At 56.3% G+C, this 16,186-nt stretch overlaps 1 protein-coding gene across 1 annotated transcript in view; it reads right to left on the bottom strand.

The window, feature by feature from the left end:
- Nucleotides 1–15,500, bottom strand: part of LOC114488084 (c-Maf inducing protein) — a 227,860-nt gene extending 212,360 nt beyond the window's left edge. Inside the window, exon 1 of the mRNA XM_028501692.2 lies at nt 14,819–15,500. Within this exon, the coding sequence (XP_028357493.1) occupies nt 14,819–15,118 (300 nt within the window). The 5' untranslated portion in view covers nt 15,119–15,500. The remainder of the gene's footprint in view (nt 1–14,818) is intronic.
- Nucleotides 15,501–16,186: the final 686 nt, after the last annotated feature.

Here is a 16,186-nt window from a genome sequence, read left to right as displayed (position 1 = left end):
ACGAGAAGGTTTTTCTACCCAGGGTGACAACTGTCCCGGACTGCCTGGAACTGAGGGGCTTCCTGGAACACAGAACTTGACTGCAAACACCTGGGACAGTCCCAGGCACGCCAGGACAGCTGGTCACCCCATTTCTACCCCATGCATTCCCACTCCTAGGCCTGAAGGGACAGGGGAAGGAGCGGCAGCCCTGATGGGGCAGGAGCTACGGCAAGGGATGCTGCCTGCCCACAGCAACCCTGAAGAAAGGCCTGCATCTTCCCCCACAGTCCCCGCCGGCCACAGGGCACTGAGAAGAGCAGACCAGAACGGAGCGTTCGTCCTTCCTGAATGGCCAGGAGGCCAGGCCTCACCTCTTCAGAAGCTCCACAGGGGACCTGGTGGTGGGGACTCAGAGCTCCCAGTCCTCACCCAGCAGGGAGGACAGAGGCCTCCACCCACACTGGGATGGGAACCCTGGGATGGGACGACCAGACTGAAGCTCCGTGAAGCCCCTGCCAATGGGATTAGTTCTCGATATTCAGGGTTCCAAGGAGGAAGCCTGCTCCCCTGGCAGCAGCACCACCACCAGCAGCGAGAGTGAGGCCAACACGACACCGACACCGTGAGCTGTCCCCCAAAAAGAGGGCCTTCCTGGGCTCTGTCTACACGGGGCGCTCTGCCGTCACAGGCAGAAAGCCTGCTCGAGAGCAAAGGGCTATGAAATACACACACGTGTGGCCCCGGGAAGGTCCCTGAGTGGCGTGCCCGCTGGAACGCTCAGACTGGCCACCACCATGCAGGCCCTGAGCATGTGTCAGGGTCAATATCGTTGAGAAAATAAAAGCAACTTTCAATTCGGTTTTTAAATTATATTTCCCAAGATCAAAATCTTATTTCCCAAGCACTGCTGCTGAAAGCTGAGTGAAAACTACCAATAATATCTCAAGCCTCCCAACTGCAGTTCCTTTCCTGCTCGAGACGTGGCTGTGGAAGCTGGGGTTGGGGCCAGAGCTGAGGGTCCACTCCAGGTCTCGGTGCCCAAGGTGCCTCGGGTCATGCCCTGGAAGTTCTCCCAACAGGACAGCTCCAAAGTCACCAGACAGAGCCAGGGTTTCCTAGAAAACCTCAGAGGCTTTTCTGTCCCTTCAAAGGCCCTGAGATACCCCACAGAAGCACCTCTACAGTCGCCCCTCGGTATCTGCAGGGGATTGGCTCCAGAACCCGCAGAAGGTACCGAAATCCAAGGGTGTTCAACGCAAGTACCTTACATAAAATGGTGCAGTATTTGCTCGTGAAAGATGCTCATCATCCAATATACTTTAAGTCGTCTCTAGATTGTCTGTAATGCCCAACACAATGTAAATGCAACATAAGTAGTTGTTACACTGCCCTGTTCAGGGAATAATGACAGGAGAAGAAAGTCTACAGGTTCAGTACAGACTGAACCGTCACAACCCTGGTAGGCCTAACCACACAGTAATGACAGCAACAATGTAATTTTTAAAAAAATATGTTTGATCCATGGTTGGCTGAATCTGCAGATGCCAAACCCATGGATATAGAGGGCAGGCTGCATTCAGCCAAAGTCTTCTACTGACATCGGGTATCAGGTATGCCTGGATGAAAAGGACCCCGCCTTCAAGAAGTTCAGTTAGGTCCTGGCCGGGCAGCTCAGCTGACTAGCGTCATCCTGACACAGCAAGGTTCGTGAGTTTGACTCCTGGTCAGGGCACATACGAGAAGCAACCAACGAGTGCATGTAAGTGGAACAACAAATGGAAGTTTCTCTCTCCCCAACCCCCTTCCTCTCTCTCTCTCTCTGAAATCAATAAATTAAAAAAAGTTTTTTAATAAGTTCAGTTAAGCAAGAAGCACACATGTAGGCGGGCAGAGGCGGCAGCCACGGTAAAACTGGTGGGGATGGCAGAGGGGGGCATTACTGAGCACTGATCCTATGCCTGGCACTCTACTTTCTAGGTCTTATCTGCTCTATTCTTAGGAGAACTCTGGGAGGCAGCTACTGGTATCCCCAGCTTGCAGATGAAGACACTGAGCGCGGGACCACACCGCCGGTTACCTGGCCTAACATGAAGTGTCAGAATCCAAATCCCAGCCAGACCCCACTGGGAACGGGCTGACCTGGGGAGGCAGGGTCTTTAGCACCTCCGCCTCGACCCAGGGGCTTCAAAGTGTCTGCTGCTCCCCAGCTGGCAGCGCAGACCCCTTCAAGCAAGACTGCCCTGAATGCTGATCTGGGTGCATCCTACGCAAGAGCGCCCAGCCAGGGCTCGGCTCCCCTGGCTCAGAGGGCACCCTGCTTACCACTGGGGCATTAAAAGAGCCCCCCGACCTCTGCTCTTCGTAACACTCTCTGACCTAAGACCCTGGCCCCTTCGCTGCACCTGCTGGCAGGACCCACACATACTTCAGAAGCTTCTTTTTTATACCTTTCTTTGTGGTGGGGTTCAACTAGCTCAAAAAGTGGGAGGACCCAGTACACTGCCCTGCGTGGGGCTTGAGTCAAGCAGGCGGCCTTTTTAGAAGGGCACGTAGCCAGGTCACCTACCCTGGCCTACTCCCTCCCTTCATGGCACCCTTTCCCCCACCCGATCCCCCCAAATGCTTTCATTTCAGACAGGATGCAAGAAGCAGGTTTCAAAGTCATTTTCCTCACATGGTAACTTTCTAATGCTGGTTTTTCTCGCTTTTTCTATTGGCATGATGCAATTCCCCTTTCAACAATCCAGATCTCTGAAGTCCTGAGTCATCAGGTGAAGGCAGCACCAGCAGGGAGGTCAATCTGAGGGATCAAAAGTGTGGGGAGCTTGCCGAAGCCCTGGCCGGCGGGATTTCCTTCCAGGGTCCCTGCTGGCTCTCGGCCCCAAGCCACGCCACACACAGAGATCAGGGCTGCTGCAGCCCCACACACTTCCTGGTCACTGCCTCTGTGCCGGTTTCCAAAGAAGCAAGGTGACGGCAGGGCAGGAGCGTGGGCTCCAAGCTCTGCCCCAGGCCAGCCCACGGCCAGGGCCACTCTGTCCCAGGGAACCTCTCGGGGTGGGTGGACTGTTAAATGAGTTACCGCAGGGGTTCTAAGCTGGCAAAGTTGCCCCCCAGGGGACACGTGGTGATGTCTGTGGGCACTTTGGGCCGTTACAGCTGAGGGGAGCCGTGTACAAACATCTGGTGGGCTGAGGCCAGGGACGCTGCTCAACGCCCTGCGATGCCCAGGATGGCCCCCAACAGCAACAGAGCCGAAGTTAAAAGTCTTTGAGATAAAGTATAAAAATGACCTCACATTTATGAGTAAGACCACATCCCGTGTGTGTCAAAGGTAGTCATCTAAGTAAATGCGTAGACGGCTACACCCCGAAAGAGTCACTTGGGGGGTTCTGGGTGTCCTCCTTTGTTTTATAAAATCATCGTTATCCCTGCGATTATTCTGGTTTTAATGCGTAAGTGTGGACGTGCAGAGCAGGAGAGAAGACAACTGCCTCCCAGCTGGGGAAGTACCGCGCTGCAGGAGCGAGCACTCCCTCCTGGGGGGTCAGGGGAGGCTCCGGGGCCAGGGGCCGGGGCTGGCATGGCAGCAGAGGGAAGAGGTGCTGTGCCGAAGCCCCGGGTGCGGGTGCAGGGCTGGGTCAGAGGGCTGCCAGGGCAGGGTGCGTGCTCCGCGGCGGACTCTGGACTTCAAGCTCACCGTGGTCAAGTCATCACAGCCAGCTCTGACGGGCAGCTCCTCGGAGTCAGGCCATCTCAGGCAAGTAAACTGAGGCTCCAGGAGACCAAGTTCACTACCCCAAGATCAACAAAGGGCAGGTGAGGAACAAACTTCTGCCGCGGCTCTTCTAGGGGTGGGTCTGCAGAGACGGCCGAACCCCGCAGGGTGAAACGTTATGCTCTGTCCACACCCTCCTCCTCTGCAAGGCCCACTTCTCAGAGCACAGCCAGCCCTCGCCACTAGGGCCTTTCTGACCCTCCGCTCTCTTGTCCTGCTCACAGGCCACATGCAGTTATACCCTGGAGCAAGATGGCTTGGGTTCAAATCCCAGCTCCAGCATTAATAGCTCGGTAAGAAGGGACCTCTTCACTCCGGGCCTCAGTTTGCTAATCTGGAAAATGGGACAACGACAACAAGGCCTCACAGGGGCATCGAGAGGATGAAACAAGCTCATCTACATGAAGGGCTCAGGACAGTAAGCGCTGTGTCAGTGTTCGCTGCTGTTGCCACTGTCTTGCTGGCGATTAGTCCTCACTGCCCAGGCTCCTGTGTCCCAGCCTGGCCAGGAAGCAGCATGGCATTGTGGGGAAGACCTCTGGCTCTGGAGCCTGGGGGTCTGGGTTCCAGTTACGTAGCCTGGAGCTCTCAGGGCCTCCGTTTTCCTACCTGCAGCTGGAGCCTCCGGGGCTGGTGTGAACACGAACTGTACAAACAAGGACTCGGCGTGGCTGGAGGAAACTACCGCCTCTGTCCTGCAGTCACCCCTGACCCATCTGACCCCGAGGCTGACCCTGCCTGGATCTCCAAGCCCAGTAGCCACTGGACTGCTGAAACAGTTCAAACTCTTTCATTTTCCCAGCCCCAAAGGAAGCCTCAGTCACAAGGTCATGAAACACAAGCCAATAAGAGCACTGAACAGATGTCACAAGTCATTTCCCCTTTTCAATGGGACAGTCCTGCCCCCGCCACTCCACAGCCGCCAGCCCAGGACCCCACCGCAGACACGCAGCAGAGCACCACTCCTGCCTGGGCCTTGGCCCGATGGTGCCAGCTTCTCCAGAGACAGAGGGCCAGCTGGGCCTTCCCACCGGACCTCCAGCAAAGATTCCAGCAGGGAAGCCCTTCGAGCCAAAGCTTACGGCGGAGACTCCAGGTCCGGGATTCAGAAAGCATCAGAAGTCTCTGATGGCAACCCATCAGGAGCTCCAGACTGGCAGGCCAGACCAGGCAGCTTCACGGGCACAGCTGTGGGCCAGGAGCTCTGGGCCTGTGTCCACCCCGAGGCTGGCTGCGGGGGCCGTGCACCCGGCAACATGTGGGGTCTGCTGCACACACTCCACTCTCTCTTTTGGCCTCACCAGCCCTGGAGAAGGAAGTGATGTGACATGCTTGGCACACGGAAGGCCAGAGACATGCAGAGGCACAAGGAAGTGGCAGGTGGAGGTCTGAATGCAGCTCTTCCCTAGCCCCCTCCAGCAGGAGGGCCCTCCCAACTGGACACCAGCAACGGCCTCACTCCTTCCTTCATTCACCCATTCCTTCGGCAAAGGCTGTCTGCTGAAAGGGAGCCTCAGCGTCTCCACCTGTGAAATGCAGAGAGCAACAGCACGATGGTGGGCTGTTGTTGGGACCACCCGACACAGCTCCTGGCAAAAAGAACGCTCCTGAGTGGCTGCTGCACTGGTCACTATTGTGACTAACACCTGGCCCTGGTGACTTAGGTCCCTGCACTTTCGCAGTTTCCGTTCAGGGGTATCCCAGGCTCCCCTGGTGGCCACTCCCCCATCTCTCTGCATCACGAGCAAGGTCCTCCCAACTCAAACGTGCCTTGGTGAACCCAACACTAACCTCACCCTGCCTCGTGGCCCCCACTCTCGGAAGCAATCCTCCCTCCATCTGTACCTCCTACACTACCTTACGCTGCCCAGGTGCCTGTCACTCAGGGAGAATGGCACAAACCACCTGGAATGCGCCCTAGCTGCTTTGGCCTCTCTTCCTCTGCTCACTGCTCTCCCTCTGCCCATCCCCATCCCTGACCCCATCCCCATCTCTGCCCGACTCAACCCTACCTCTGTCTGTGCAGATGTGTCTCTCATGAAGTCCCTCCTAAAACCACCTGCCCCCACGACAGCACTTCTTCCTTCCTCCAAAGAGCAGACAAGGCACATGCGCTTTGCTCTATAGTGTATCGCAGTTTATGGTGTACCCCTTTTTAACTGTGAGCCTTTGGGGAGCAAAGATTATGTCTGACTTTGCAAGCGTAGTACCTGGACTACTCACTTTATAAGTGCAGTACCTAGGAGCACTCATTTGCACATACAGGGTGGCTGGGAGCACCCCCTTTGCAAATGCAGTACCTGGGAACTCCATTTGCACACACAGTATCTGGTATTCGATTCACAAACTAGCACCTAGTGCTTACCCTTTACGAGTCCTTGGCATTCGCTTTCCAATGCCAGTTCCCTGAACTCACTTGACAAATTCACAGAGGAATGTCTGCCAAACAATGGCAAACAGTAAACTGACAAGTTCACTGACTTTCAACTAAGATGTTTCTGCAAAGCACCCTTTATGTACAGTGTATCCAACAAATGCACACACGTCCATGGACACGCACACTCGAGCGTGGGGCAGACCTGCCTTTGCTTCTGAACTCCATCTACTCCCAATCCCCCCAGTGCAGCATCTGTAAAATGGGGCTAACGCTGCCCACCTCATGGGGTTGCATGGAAAAGCAGAGCACTGTGGCTGGCACACAACAGGCAGGCAATAAATGTCAGTGTAGCCAGGAGTGCGGTGCCCCATGCCTTACAGTAGGTTCACTTATCCTGTTTACTCCCCAAGAGAGAAGACTGCAAACTTCCCTGACCTGCCACCACACTCAAACCCAGAAGCCGGAAGAGACCATGTCACGTGAATGTCCTTTCCAGGGAAACAGCTCTGCTACTGATACCCTGGAGACCTCCAGACACTGTGGTGGCCCCCCTGGCCTGGGGGAGAACTGTCATCAGGCCATGGTCTCCTCGGTCGTGGACACAGCTCACCAAGCCCCAGCCTCTTCTGCACACGGGAGAGCTAAGTGACTGAGCTGTGGTCAAGGGACCAGACAGGCCCACAGAAGGCTCCGCCTGGTGCTTGCTGCCTCTCCCCACACTGGCCCAGTGAGGCCCCCCAGAGGCAGAAACCCAGACTGGACTGTGACAGGTGCCCGAAGCAAACCGTGTTACGTGAAGCCAGGCAGGTGTGGGGGCTGGTTGTCGCAGTAGCTAGCTTGCCCTGGCTGCACCCAGCCCCGTCCACACAGACAGCACTGCTGCCCACTGAGCCCTGCACGAGCGTGTGCCGGCAATCAGACTGACCTGGGCTGGACAGTGAGCCGAAACCAGAAGCAGTGGGCTTTCACAGACTGCGCTCCGAATGGCAGTATTTCTGGGCCTCCAAGAGCTTGGGGCTGGCCCAGGACACCCAGGAAACTACTACCAGTTCAAGTGTTATCTCTCCTCTCCTGGTGACCCCCTCCGAGCCAGCCCAGCCCCAGGGAAACATCAGCTGCCCCGCCTCAGTGCTAGGAACCGGAGAATTCAGCTCTTCTGCTTCCCTCCAAAGTGAGTTTACTCAGCCTAATCTGTTTATGTGCTTTCTTGATAATATTTCTGACAGCAACTTGAAAGCAGGAGAGCCAATGACAAAGGAAGGCACCGGAAGGTGCTGGGAGGCAGGAGGCCTGGGTGTGAGCCCCAGCCCTGCCGCTGAGTCATTTGTAAGGGTCTTCGGGCAACACACTTCCCCTCGCCTCTGCCTTGCAGGCAAATTCCAAGATTAATATATGTCTGGATCCTGGGACCCTTGCAACATGGTCTGGACAAAAAGAGTTAGTTTTTGAAAGTTTTGCTGGGCTCTTCGTTTATGAGTCTCTTAAAGCATTGCTCCAATGCTATTCTTCACTATATATTGGGAGGGGACTGGGTTAAACACAAACGCACACGCTCACACACACCAGACGCATTAGAATGAAAGCTCCACGGGACAAGGAGCTGCCTGTGCCTGGCACATTCTAGGCGCTCATGAGTATTTTGTAGATGGTAACAGCTGCTGGAAAGCAGCAAATGACACTTCTAAAGCACCTGCTCAGTGCCAGCCCCTTTCCTGGGTGATTTCTAAGTACAGGCCAGCCTCAGGACCTTTGCACTAGCCATTCTCGCTACCTGGAATGCTCTCCCTTTGGATACCACCTCACCTCCTTCCCTTCCCTGGCTGCCACACGCAAAGCCACAGGCTCCCAGTCCCCAAGCCCCGAATATGCCACCTGCCTGCCTGCTTTCTTTTCTCCCAGGCCCCTGTCACCCCCCAGCAGAAGATTTCATATTTATTTGCTTAGTGTTGTACAGTCTGTCACCACCGCACCAACGCAGGTTCCAGGAGGGCAGAGACGGCTTGTCTTCCAAGTATCCACAACAGTAATATCCATCTGTTGAGTGAACTGCCATGCCTCACCACGCCTAACCCTGGGGTCAGTGCTAAGAGGAAGTCCCACTTTCCGAATTTTACAGATAAGAACAGAGGTTAGGAGACCAGCCCAAGGTCACCCACCAGCTAGGAAGTTGCAGGGGCGGGACCCCAGCTCGTCTATCTGACTGCTCTGCTGGGTCTGGCTGTTCTCTGCCCACCTCAGTGCACACCCCAGGCGCTGGTTTAAACCCTTCTGACGTCACAGGTACAAAGAAATAGAGACTAAATATGGGGACCAATTTCAGCACCAGAAATATTTGCTCTGCGGTCCCCTTTGTCTCAGCAGACACAGACACCTCCATGCACGCCGCGTGCACGCACATAGACACACACACACACGTCACCCTTGCGTAGGGCTCTGTGCAGCAGAGCAACGGTTCCTTTCGAATGCGCCTGGCCTCCCTCGGTGCCCTGCAGCATGCACTGGGCGCCTTGTCACCAGGGCCAAGGGCTGGGAAAAGACATTCTCACTTCCTCCCTTTCTCTACCTCAGGGCCACAGGGACAGGCTTCCATCCTGGGGAAGCAGGAAGTGCCTGGGGACAAAAGTGATGCCCTCAGGTGGAGCAGGAAACAGCTGTCCTGGGCTACCCAGACCCTTGTCCTTGGGGCAGAGGTCAGTCTGACTGGTCAGAGCCCCCTGCTCACCTGCCCTCAGCTCCTAGTGGGGCCAGATAGCCAAACCCTCTAAGGGGCTCCCTGACTGGTGACATTGGGCCAGACTGAAGCATGCCTCCAGGCAGCAGTGGCCCCAGACAGGGCACTCTGAGGGAGGGTCAGCTCACCCTCTCGAAGCAACTCTGGGCCTAAATATTTTAACACGTACCAAGGAAGTAAGCAAACAACGTTCAATTTATCAAAACAGAAACAATTCCACAGAATAAAAATGGGAAGTGTCTTGTTTAAAACAGTAAAAGATTGGGACTAACCTAAATGTGCAGCAATAGGGACCGGCCCCTCTTCGATGGAACACTACGCAGCAGCGAAAAAGAACGAGGCAGCTGTGTCGACACTGATCTGGAATGATCTCCAAAATACACTGTCCAGTGAGAAATCATGGCTCAGAACTGTGTGTAAATGCCAGAGCGGTCAGCAAGGACACCCAGGAACGGGTAAGAGGGCTCCCTAGGAGAACTAGGGGCTGTGGGGACACGAAACGAGAGAGACGCTTCATTTTCCCTTATGGGCCTTGTTGTGCTGTCTGAATGTATTTGATGTGTGCATCACTGTTTCCATTTTCACAAAGAAAAAGTTACGTGTTTTTGGTTTTGGTTTTGTTTTTAAGAAACTTGACTGTGCCCACTGAGGAATTTTTCTTAAACTGCTTTCAACGATTTCTGGCCTCCACACAGACCAGATCTGCTAAACACCCTGACCTCCCCAGAGGCACTGCTCATCGCAGGAGGCTTCTCCCTGGAGACCGCCCGTTTTTAAGTAGCAATAACCCCTTCCACTTGCACATAGTTTCACAAAGCTCTCTCCCGGCAATTAGGAAAACAGGAACTGGAATAGCTGTCACACCCCCGTTCTGGGCTGGCCACCCTACTACGTGCTTCTCTTAATTCCTCCCAATCCTCACAGCAGTCCCCCCAGTGAGGTAGGACTGCCCCACCTGCAGAAGGAGAGAAAGGCCGGCAAGGGAAAGCACACGCCAAAAGTCACACAGCCAGCAGGTCATAACCTCGGCATCCAGACCCAGAGCCAAGAGACGGCAAACCCGGAGTTTGTTCTGCCCCATGGTGGGGGCACCCTAAACCACTAGGTTGCCTTGCTTAATCTCAGTGAATCCTTTAATCAAAGGCATAACTCAGCCATCTCAAAGGTCCATTCTGCCAAAACACCATCCGTGCAGGCCAAGCTTGGCTGGCCTGGAAAGAGGCTGCCCTGCTCCCCCAAGGCTGGCAGCGAGGCACCCACAGCAGCCTTGGTGACGCGGCCATCAGGCTCTCCCTAGCCTTGCCATACACGGTACCCCCAAAATGCCCTCCTTCTCTCCACGCCAGGTGAATCAGCAGGTCCTGTGCAGAAGCCACCTTCAGGCCATGGGGCCCAAGCCAGAGGCACATATCCACCTCACCCATCTCTATCGCCAGCTCGGCAGCAAAGCCCAGCCACAAACAGCGAAACCCCTTCCACCTGGACTGGCACAATTTTGCCCATGGCCAGAAAGGGCATCTCAGATTGCACCAGACGAATGAATGGCAGCATCAAAACATACTCCGTCCTTAAAACGTACTTATTTACCACAACCTGGGGAAGGCAGACCACATTTGCTGTTTACGGAGAAGTTAGATTTTCCTCCTCCTCTCTTGTCGCTGCCCCTCCCCTCCACAACTTCTGATCAGACAAGTTATCTGGGAAACAACTTTGATACATTCGAAAATCTTCATATGATAAATGGTATTAAGAGAAAAAAATCCGTTGTGTGTACTAATGCCACAATAAGCATCACATCAATCCAAGGCCGGAAGCAGCACATGACACAAAGTGCAAAACTGAGCACACGTGCACACACGTGCACACACAGACGCACTCCCATGGGACACACGACACAAGCTGTGATCCTCACGTGGAAACACACCACGGGGATGAGCTCTCCGCGGAGCACCTGACACCTAGATGCTCAGTAAGCACAGTGCAAGTTCAGAAGACGGATGCTCTCCTCAAGAACACACCAAACTAAGGAAACCCAACGAGAATTAAGGTGACTTCTCTGTCCCTCTCTGTGACTCGAAGACCAGAAACATTTCGGTCAGAGCGGCAGAGTGGTGAAAAGTTAAAAACAAGTCGCTGGTGAATTAAGGCTTGAGAATAAAGAACACCACCATCACCTGGGCTCCAGTCCCTGGCGGGTCAACGAATAGAAGACTTTTCCGGCCAGATCATACATGCTGTGTGAGGCGTGCACAAAACCAGGTGAAATAAAATGTGAGCGGCTTGTGTGTACTTCCCCCGTGCAGAGGACACAAAGCACACGGACAAAACCCCCTTCCAGTGGACAAACGTGTCTAGCAGGTGATCAAATTCGAGCCAAATGCACAGCAGCAAAATGGACTCTGGTCTCACTGGACCTGGCTGCTCATGCAGGATGCCTGCCGTCGGCGACGCCCGCCACCACGAAAGCCCAGGGAGGCACAGGGACTGGGAAGTCTGGATGCACAAGGGGAGTGCAGTGCCAGGCCCAGCTGCAGCCTGGGCAGGCCGGCCCTTCCCCCACAAGGTGTGGTCATGTACACCCCAGGAAAGAGGCGGACGCCTCCCAACCACCCCTCACACGTCAGCCAGGTCACTGTCGCCTTTGTGTTTCCTTCTTTGTTTATGAGCTTTCCGGATCCAAAGTCTCAAGCACAGAGTGCATCAGGCCCGGCGCTGTCACAGGCCACGTCAGGCACTGTGGGCTCTGCAAGGATTTAATCAGTAACTGGCCCAGGAGACAGGCAAGCTCCAACCTGACCCCACGGAAGCAAAGTTTATAGCAAGGCCGGGGGTGAGGCTGCCAGTCCCTGGGGCCCCAGGCGGAGGCCATCTCCCCAGCAGGGACTCGGGAGAGGTCCACCTGAAGGGCACAGCCACCTGGAAGTGCCACCCAGGTGGGCCTGGGAGCCCCATGTGCTTCCACCCCTGCCGGAGACAGCTGTGGTCCTGGAAGCCTGGTCTTCATCTCTGACAACAATTCAGCTAATTGGATCAGTGTAGACAGACGCCAAAGACAGTTTGGGCAAAGAGTGTATTTGGTTTGTTTATTCTTTTGAATCCAGATCAATCACTCTGACTCTTGCTCCTGAAGCCTACATAATTAACCACATAATTACCAAATGGTTCTGAGCTGGGCTACAGAGACGGCTTAATGTACAGATAATACACATTTCATGAGAGGATATGAAACATACTTGATACATCAGCAGCTTGAGGCTGGGCCAGGGAACTCTGCAAAGCCACAGGCCGACAGGGTTTGTTGTTACAGTGAACTGCACTCAAATTCACCTTTGTTTCATTTGGGCTAATATTTCTCAATAGGGTACTTGGGCCACACTATAAAATGCAGACACATTACATAACGCCCAGACCTCAGAAAAACCCCTCAGGGTGCTTTGTTTCCTAGGGCTTAGACACCAACCAGGTGTCTCCCGATGAGAGGAGGTCCCCAGTAGCAGTCCCAACCCCACCTCTGCCCTGAAGGCAGTGGCTTTGATCAAGACCGCTCTCAAAGTCCCCCTCCACGCTCACAGGCCCTGGTAGGGAGAGCCATGCACCCCACTGGAGCCCATGATGGGGAGATTTAAGGACAACCCCCTGCCCTGCCTGAGGGGCTGGGTGACAGCAGACAGAGGAAGAGGAATTATGCCAGGTCATTGGACACTTGCTCAGAGTTCCTCATTCCATATTTCCCAACGCCAGAGCAAGGCTCTGCTGAGACAAATCTTGTTCCATGGATAGCCCTCAGTCCCTAGTCCTAAAAATCACAGCTCCTCTCCAGAAAGGCCCAAGCTACGGAAGTGCCACCCACCTTGTCTGGCGAAGGTGGGGCCAGGGCCTCTGGCTGCTTAAGAAACCAGTGCCTGGCTTCAGCCTTTCCTCCTTCTCTCTCTCTGTCTCTCTCTGTCTCTCCATCTGTGTGTGTGTGTGTGTGTGTGTGTGTGTGTCCATCTCTCTCTCTCTCTCTCTCCCTCTCACTCACTTACATCTTGAGCAATCAGAGGTAAGTCTGGGGCTTTGAGCCTCCAAAGCTGGCTTCCCCCAGACTGTGGCCAGCAGCAGCAGAAGAGGAACTCCTGGCTTCTACCAGGGGAGTGCAGGAGAGCTTGGCCTGTTCTTCCCACAGAGGATCACTGTTTTCCCATCCACCTGCCTCTCAACCTTTTTCTTCCCCCCAACTCCCCATCATTTTGAGGGCTGGCAGAAAAAAAAAAAAAAAAAAAAAGCCCCTCTGAGCCAGGGGACAATTCTGAAGCCAGATTTGGGAGCTCCAGGCCCCAGGCAGGGAACTATAAGGACACTAGTTCCTCCCTGAATCTTAAATCCCTCGTGAGGGCAAATTTTCTGAGGCTCTCCCTCCATCAAATGAAAAGCCAAACACTGAGGCCTGTGGCTTGCAATGGGTTTAAAAACATGCACGAGCCTGAAACTGGGCCTGGGCTGCTTCTCAAGAACCGGTGATCCTTCCTGAGAAAGCACCCTTTGCAGACATTGCACCAACGTGCCCACAGGAAAGAAAAAATAGGTGTTCTCAGCACGTTGGACCCAAAATTCAGAATAAAAGTCCTCCAGTGCTTCAATGCTCTCAGGAAGAGGGGAAGCTGTTTCGAGGAGTGTGGTTTCTTCTAACTTTTCCCCCTCCCCATTCCTTGGAGCATGTGTCACGCACGGCCTGTGACACGCTGCCAAGGGAACATGGATGCCGGGGAAATGTCTACACACGCTACACGTTTGTGACATGCCATGTAAGCGACACCCTGTTTCCTGGCTGGGTTTTCTTGGCACAGGTGCGGGCAGGCGGTGAATTCTGCACCCCCCCCCCCCAATGTGCTTAGTAAACAGACTCACTGTGGCCCCAGGGGGGAGTGTGCATTCTGAGGAAGAACTGTCACCTCTCTATAGAAGACGGAACCCCCTGAGCAAGGCTCAGGCCCAAGCAGATTTGGTGCTTTAAACTGTCCTTGTTTCAAAACACAAAGCATCCTGTTCAGTCAGGCTCCTGCTCACCACCCCCGCCCTGCGACCCACCACAGCTGTCTTTCTCCACCTTGCAGATTTGATTTCAGAAACAGATCAATGACTTCTCCTCTCCCTCTCACCCAGCTGACCCAGCCCCAGCCATATATTTAAAAACAATAACAATAACAAAATAAACCCCCCAGCAACGGAACACGCGTCTACACACACTTCACAGACAATGCAAGACCAGAGCCCCACAGGCCAGCTTCCACACTAGAACTTGACCCTCGGCCCTGGGTGGGGAGGAGATAGTCCAGGACCCCTGCCCCCTCCCCCTACACTTTCAACCTCCCAACGTGCGAAAGAGATTTTTCAGAAAGGGAAGCAAGAATCGTTTTGCCGGCCACTCCGGGCAGAAAAAAAAAAAAAAAAAAGAAGAATAAAAGACGTGTACAGCAAAGAAAGGAATTGGTTTCTGGAAATTCTTTGGGTTTGGGGGTTTTGAGGTTGTTGGGGGTTTGGGGTTTGGGGTTTTTTGTTTGTTTTATTTTTTGGTTGCTTTGTTTTCCCATCCACCGCAGGCTTTCAGAAAGGGAACCCTCGCCACCATCAGGGCCCAGCCTCGGGTCTATCCCACGGTTCTATCCGTAAGAAACCCAAGCTCTGTGCTCAAGAGATCCCCCAATGCTGAGCCTGGGGGCGGGGGGAAGGCAGATCTCCAGAATTCTAAGGATCTCCCCAAGCCGCCGGCTGGGCAGAGCTGCGGTTTTCACAAACCAGCCCAGAACCCAGGCCAGGAGTCGGGCGCCGGGTTCTCCCCGCCCGTGGCGCCCCTTGGCGCCCCCCAGCGCGCAGCAGGCCCCGGGCTCCAGGTGCAGAGGTGGGAGGGGGCGCCTCCCGGGCCGGAGGAGAGGCGCAGGGGTGCAGGAGCGCGCCGCGCGGAGAGACTCACCGTGGCGGACGCCAGGCTGTTGTCGGCCAGCGTTAGGTGGTGCGGCTCCCAGCGCCTCAGGAATTTCGAGGTGAGGATCTTGCTGAGAAAGGTCCGCGGGTGCCGGATGACACAGACCTGGATGTCGCCCTCCTGCAGCAGTTTGTACCTCATCCCGTTGCACAGCAGAAGGGCCCGGCGACACGGCACGGCGCCCATCTTCGTGCCCTCGGGGGCCGGCACGTCGCCCCCCAGCAGCGGCTTGGTCTCCTCGATCTGCCGGGGGTCGCCGCCGCCGCCCGCGCTACTGGTCAGATCCATGGCCGGCCGGGCCGGGGAGGGTGCCGGGGGCGGGGAGAGGGGCTGTCCCGGCTGCGGGGCGGCGGGGCCCCCGTTCGGCAGCCCGCACCCCCCCACCGCTGAGGAAGGTGGGGGGGTGTGGGGCTGGGGGTGCCCACAGGGGAGGGGCCCGCGGCGGGCGGGCGGCTGGCGCGGCCGGCTCTCGGTCCTTCCCGCGGGGCTCGGCTTCCTCCTAGCTCGTCGGGTGCATGCTCGCGGCGGCTGGACCAGCTCGGCGGGCAGGCGGGCGGGTGGGGACGCGGGGAGCGCCGGGGGGCGGCGGCGGCGGCGGCGAGCGGGGGCCGCGCGGCGGGCGTGTCTCGGCCCCGCCACCCGCTCGTGTGTACAGTACGTGTGTCTGGGCGGCCGTCCGCGGGCAAGTGTGCGGCGGGGGCCGCGGGGGCCGGCTCAGTTGAGAGATTGCAGAAGCCGCTCCGCGCCCGCGCGATTGGTCCCCGCGGGGTCATGTGCCCGCCCCTCTGACGTCAATGGCGGCAACGGCGGCCGCCGCCGCGGCTTCGGCCTCTCGCAGGCGGAGTCGGCCGCCGGGCGGGGACGCGAGGGGCCGAGGCGCGGCCCGACAGGAGGGGGCGGCCCCTGGGGAGGGGGCTGCGGCGGGCGAGTCCCAGCAGGCCCCCGCCCGGCCCCGCCCGGAATGTGAAGGTGGGCGGGGGCCGTGGGGGCGGGGCGTGACGTCACGCCCAGCCGCGCCCCCGCCGGTGCCCAGGCGAGTGCTGAGCTGCAAGGCCCGCAGGCGGGACCGGATTCAGGAACCAGCCAAGGCACCCCCGGACCACAAACTCCCCACCCTGGCGGCCCTGATCGGAAACGTAAGCACCCCCAAACATGTCAACGCGGACGGACGGACGACCGAGGTGCGGCCAGGCACAAACCAGAGGGACTGGGCCTGGGCTGAGCTGGGCTACAGCGGGGTGGGGGCTGGACGGCTTGATCTCTGATATCCCCTCCACAGCTCAGACTGCCCTTCTGCCTGGCCAGATGGGGCCGTCAGACCGGGATGTATCCTGGAATTGAAAATGTTGCCTCAAT

Source organism: Phyllostomus discolor, chromosome 12 (assembly GCF_004126475.2).
Source record: "Phyllostomus discolor isolate MPI-MPIP mPhyDis1 chromosome 12, mPhyDis1.pri.v3, whole genome shotgun sequence".
NCBI classification, from domain to species: domain Eukaryota; kingdom Metazoa; phylum Chordata; class Mammalia; order Chiroptera; family Phyllostomidae; genus Phyllostomus; species Phyllostomus discolor.
Note: the sequence above shows the minus strand (reverse complement) of the source record. Positions and strands in the feature narration are given on the sequence as shown.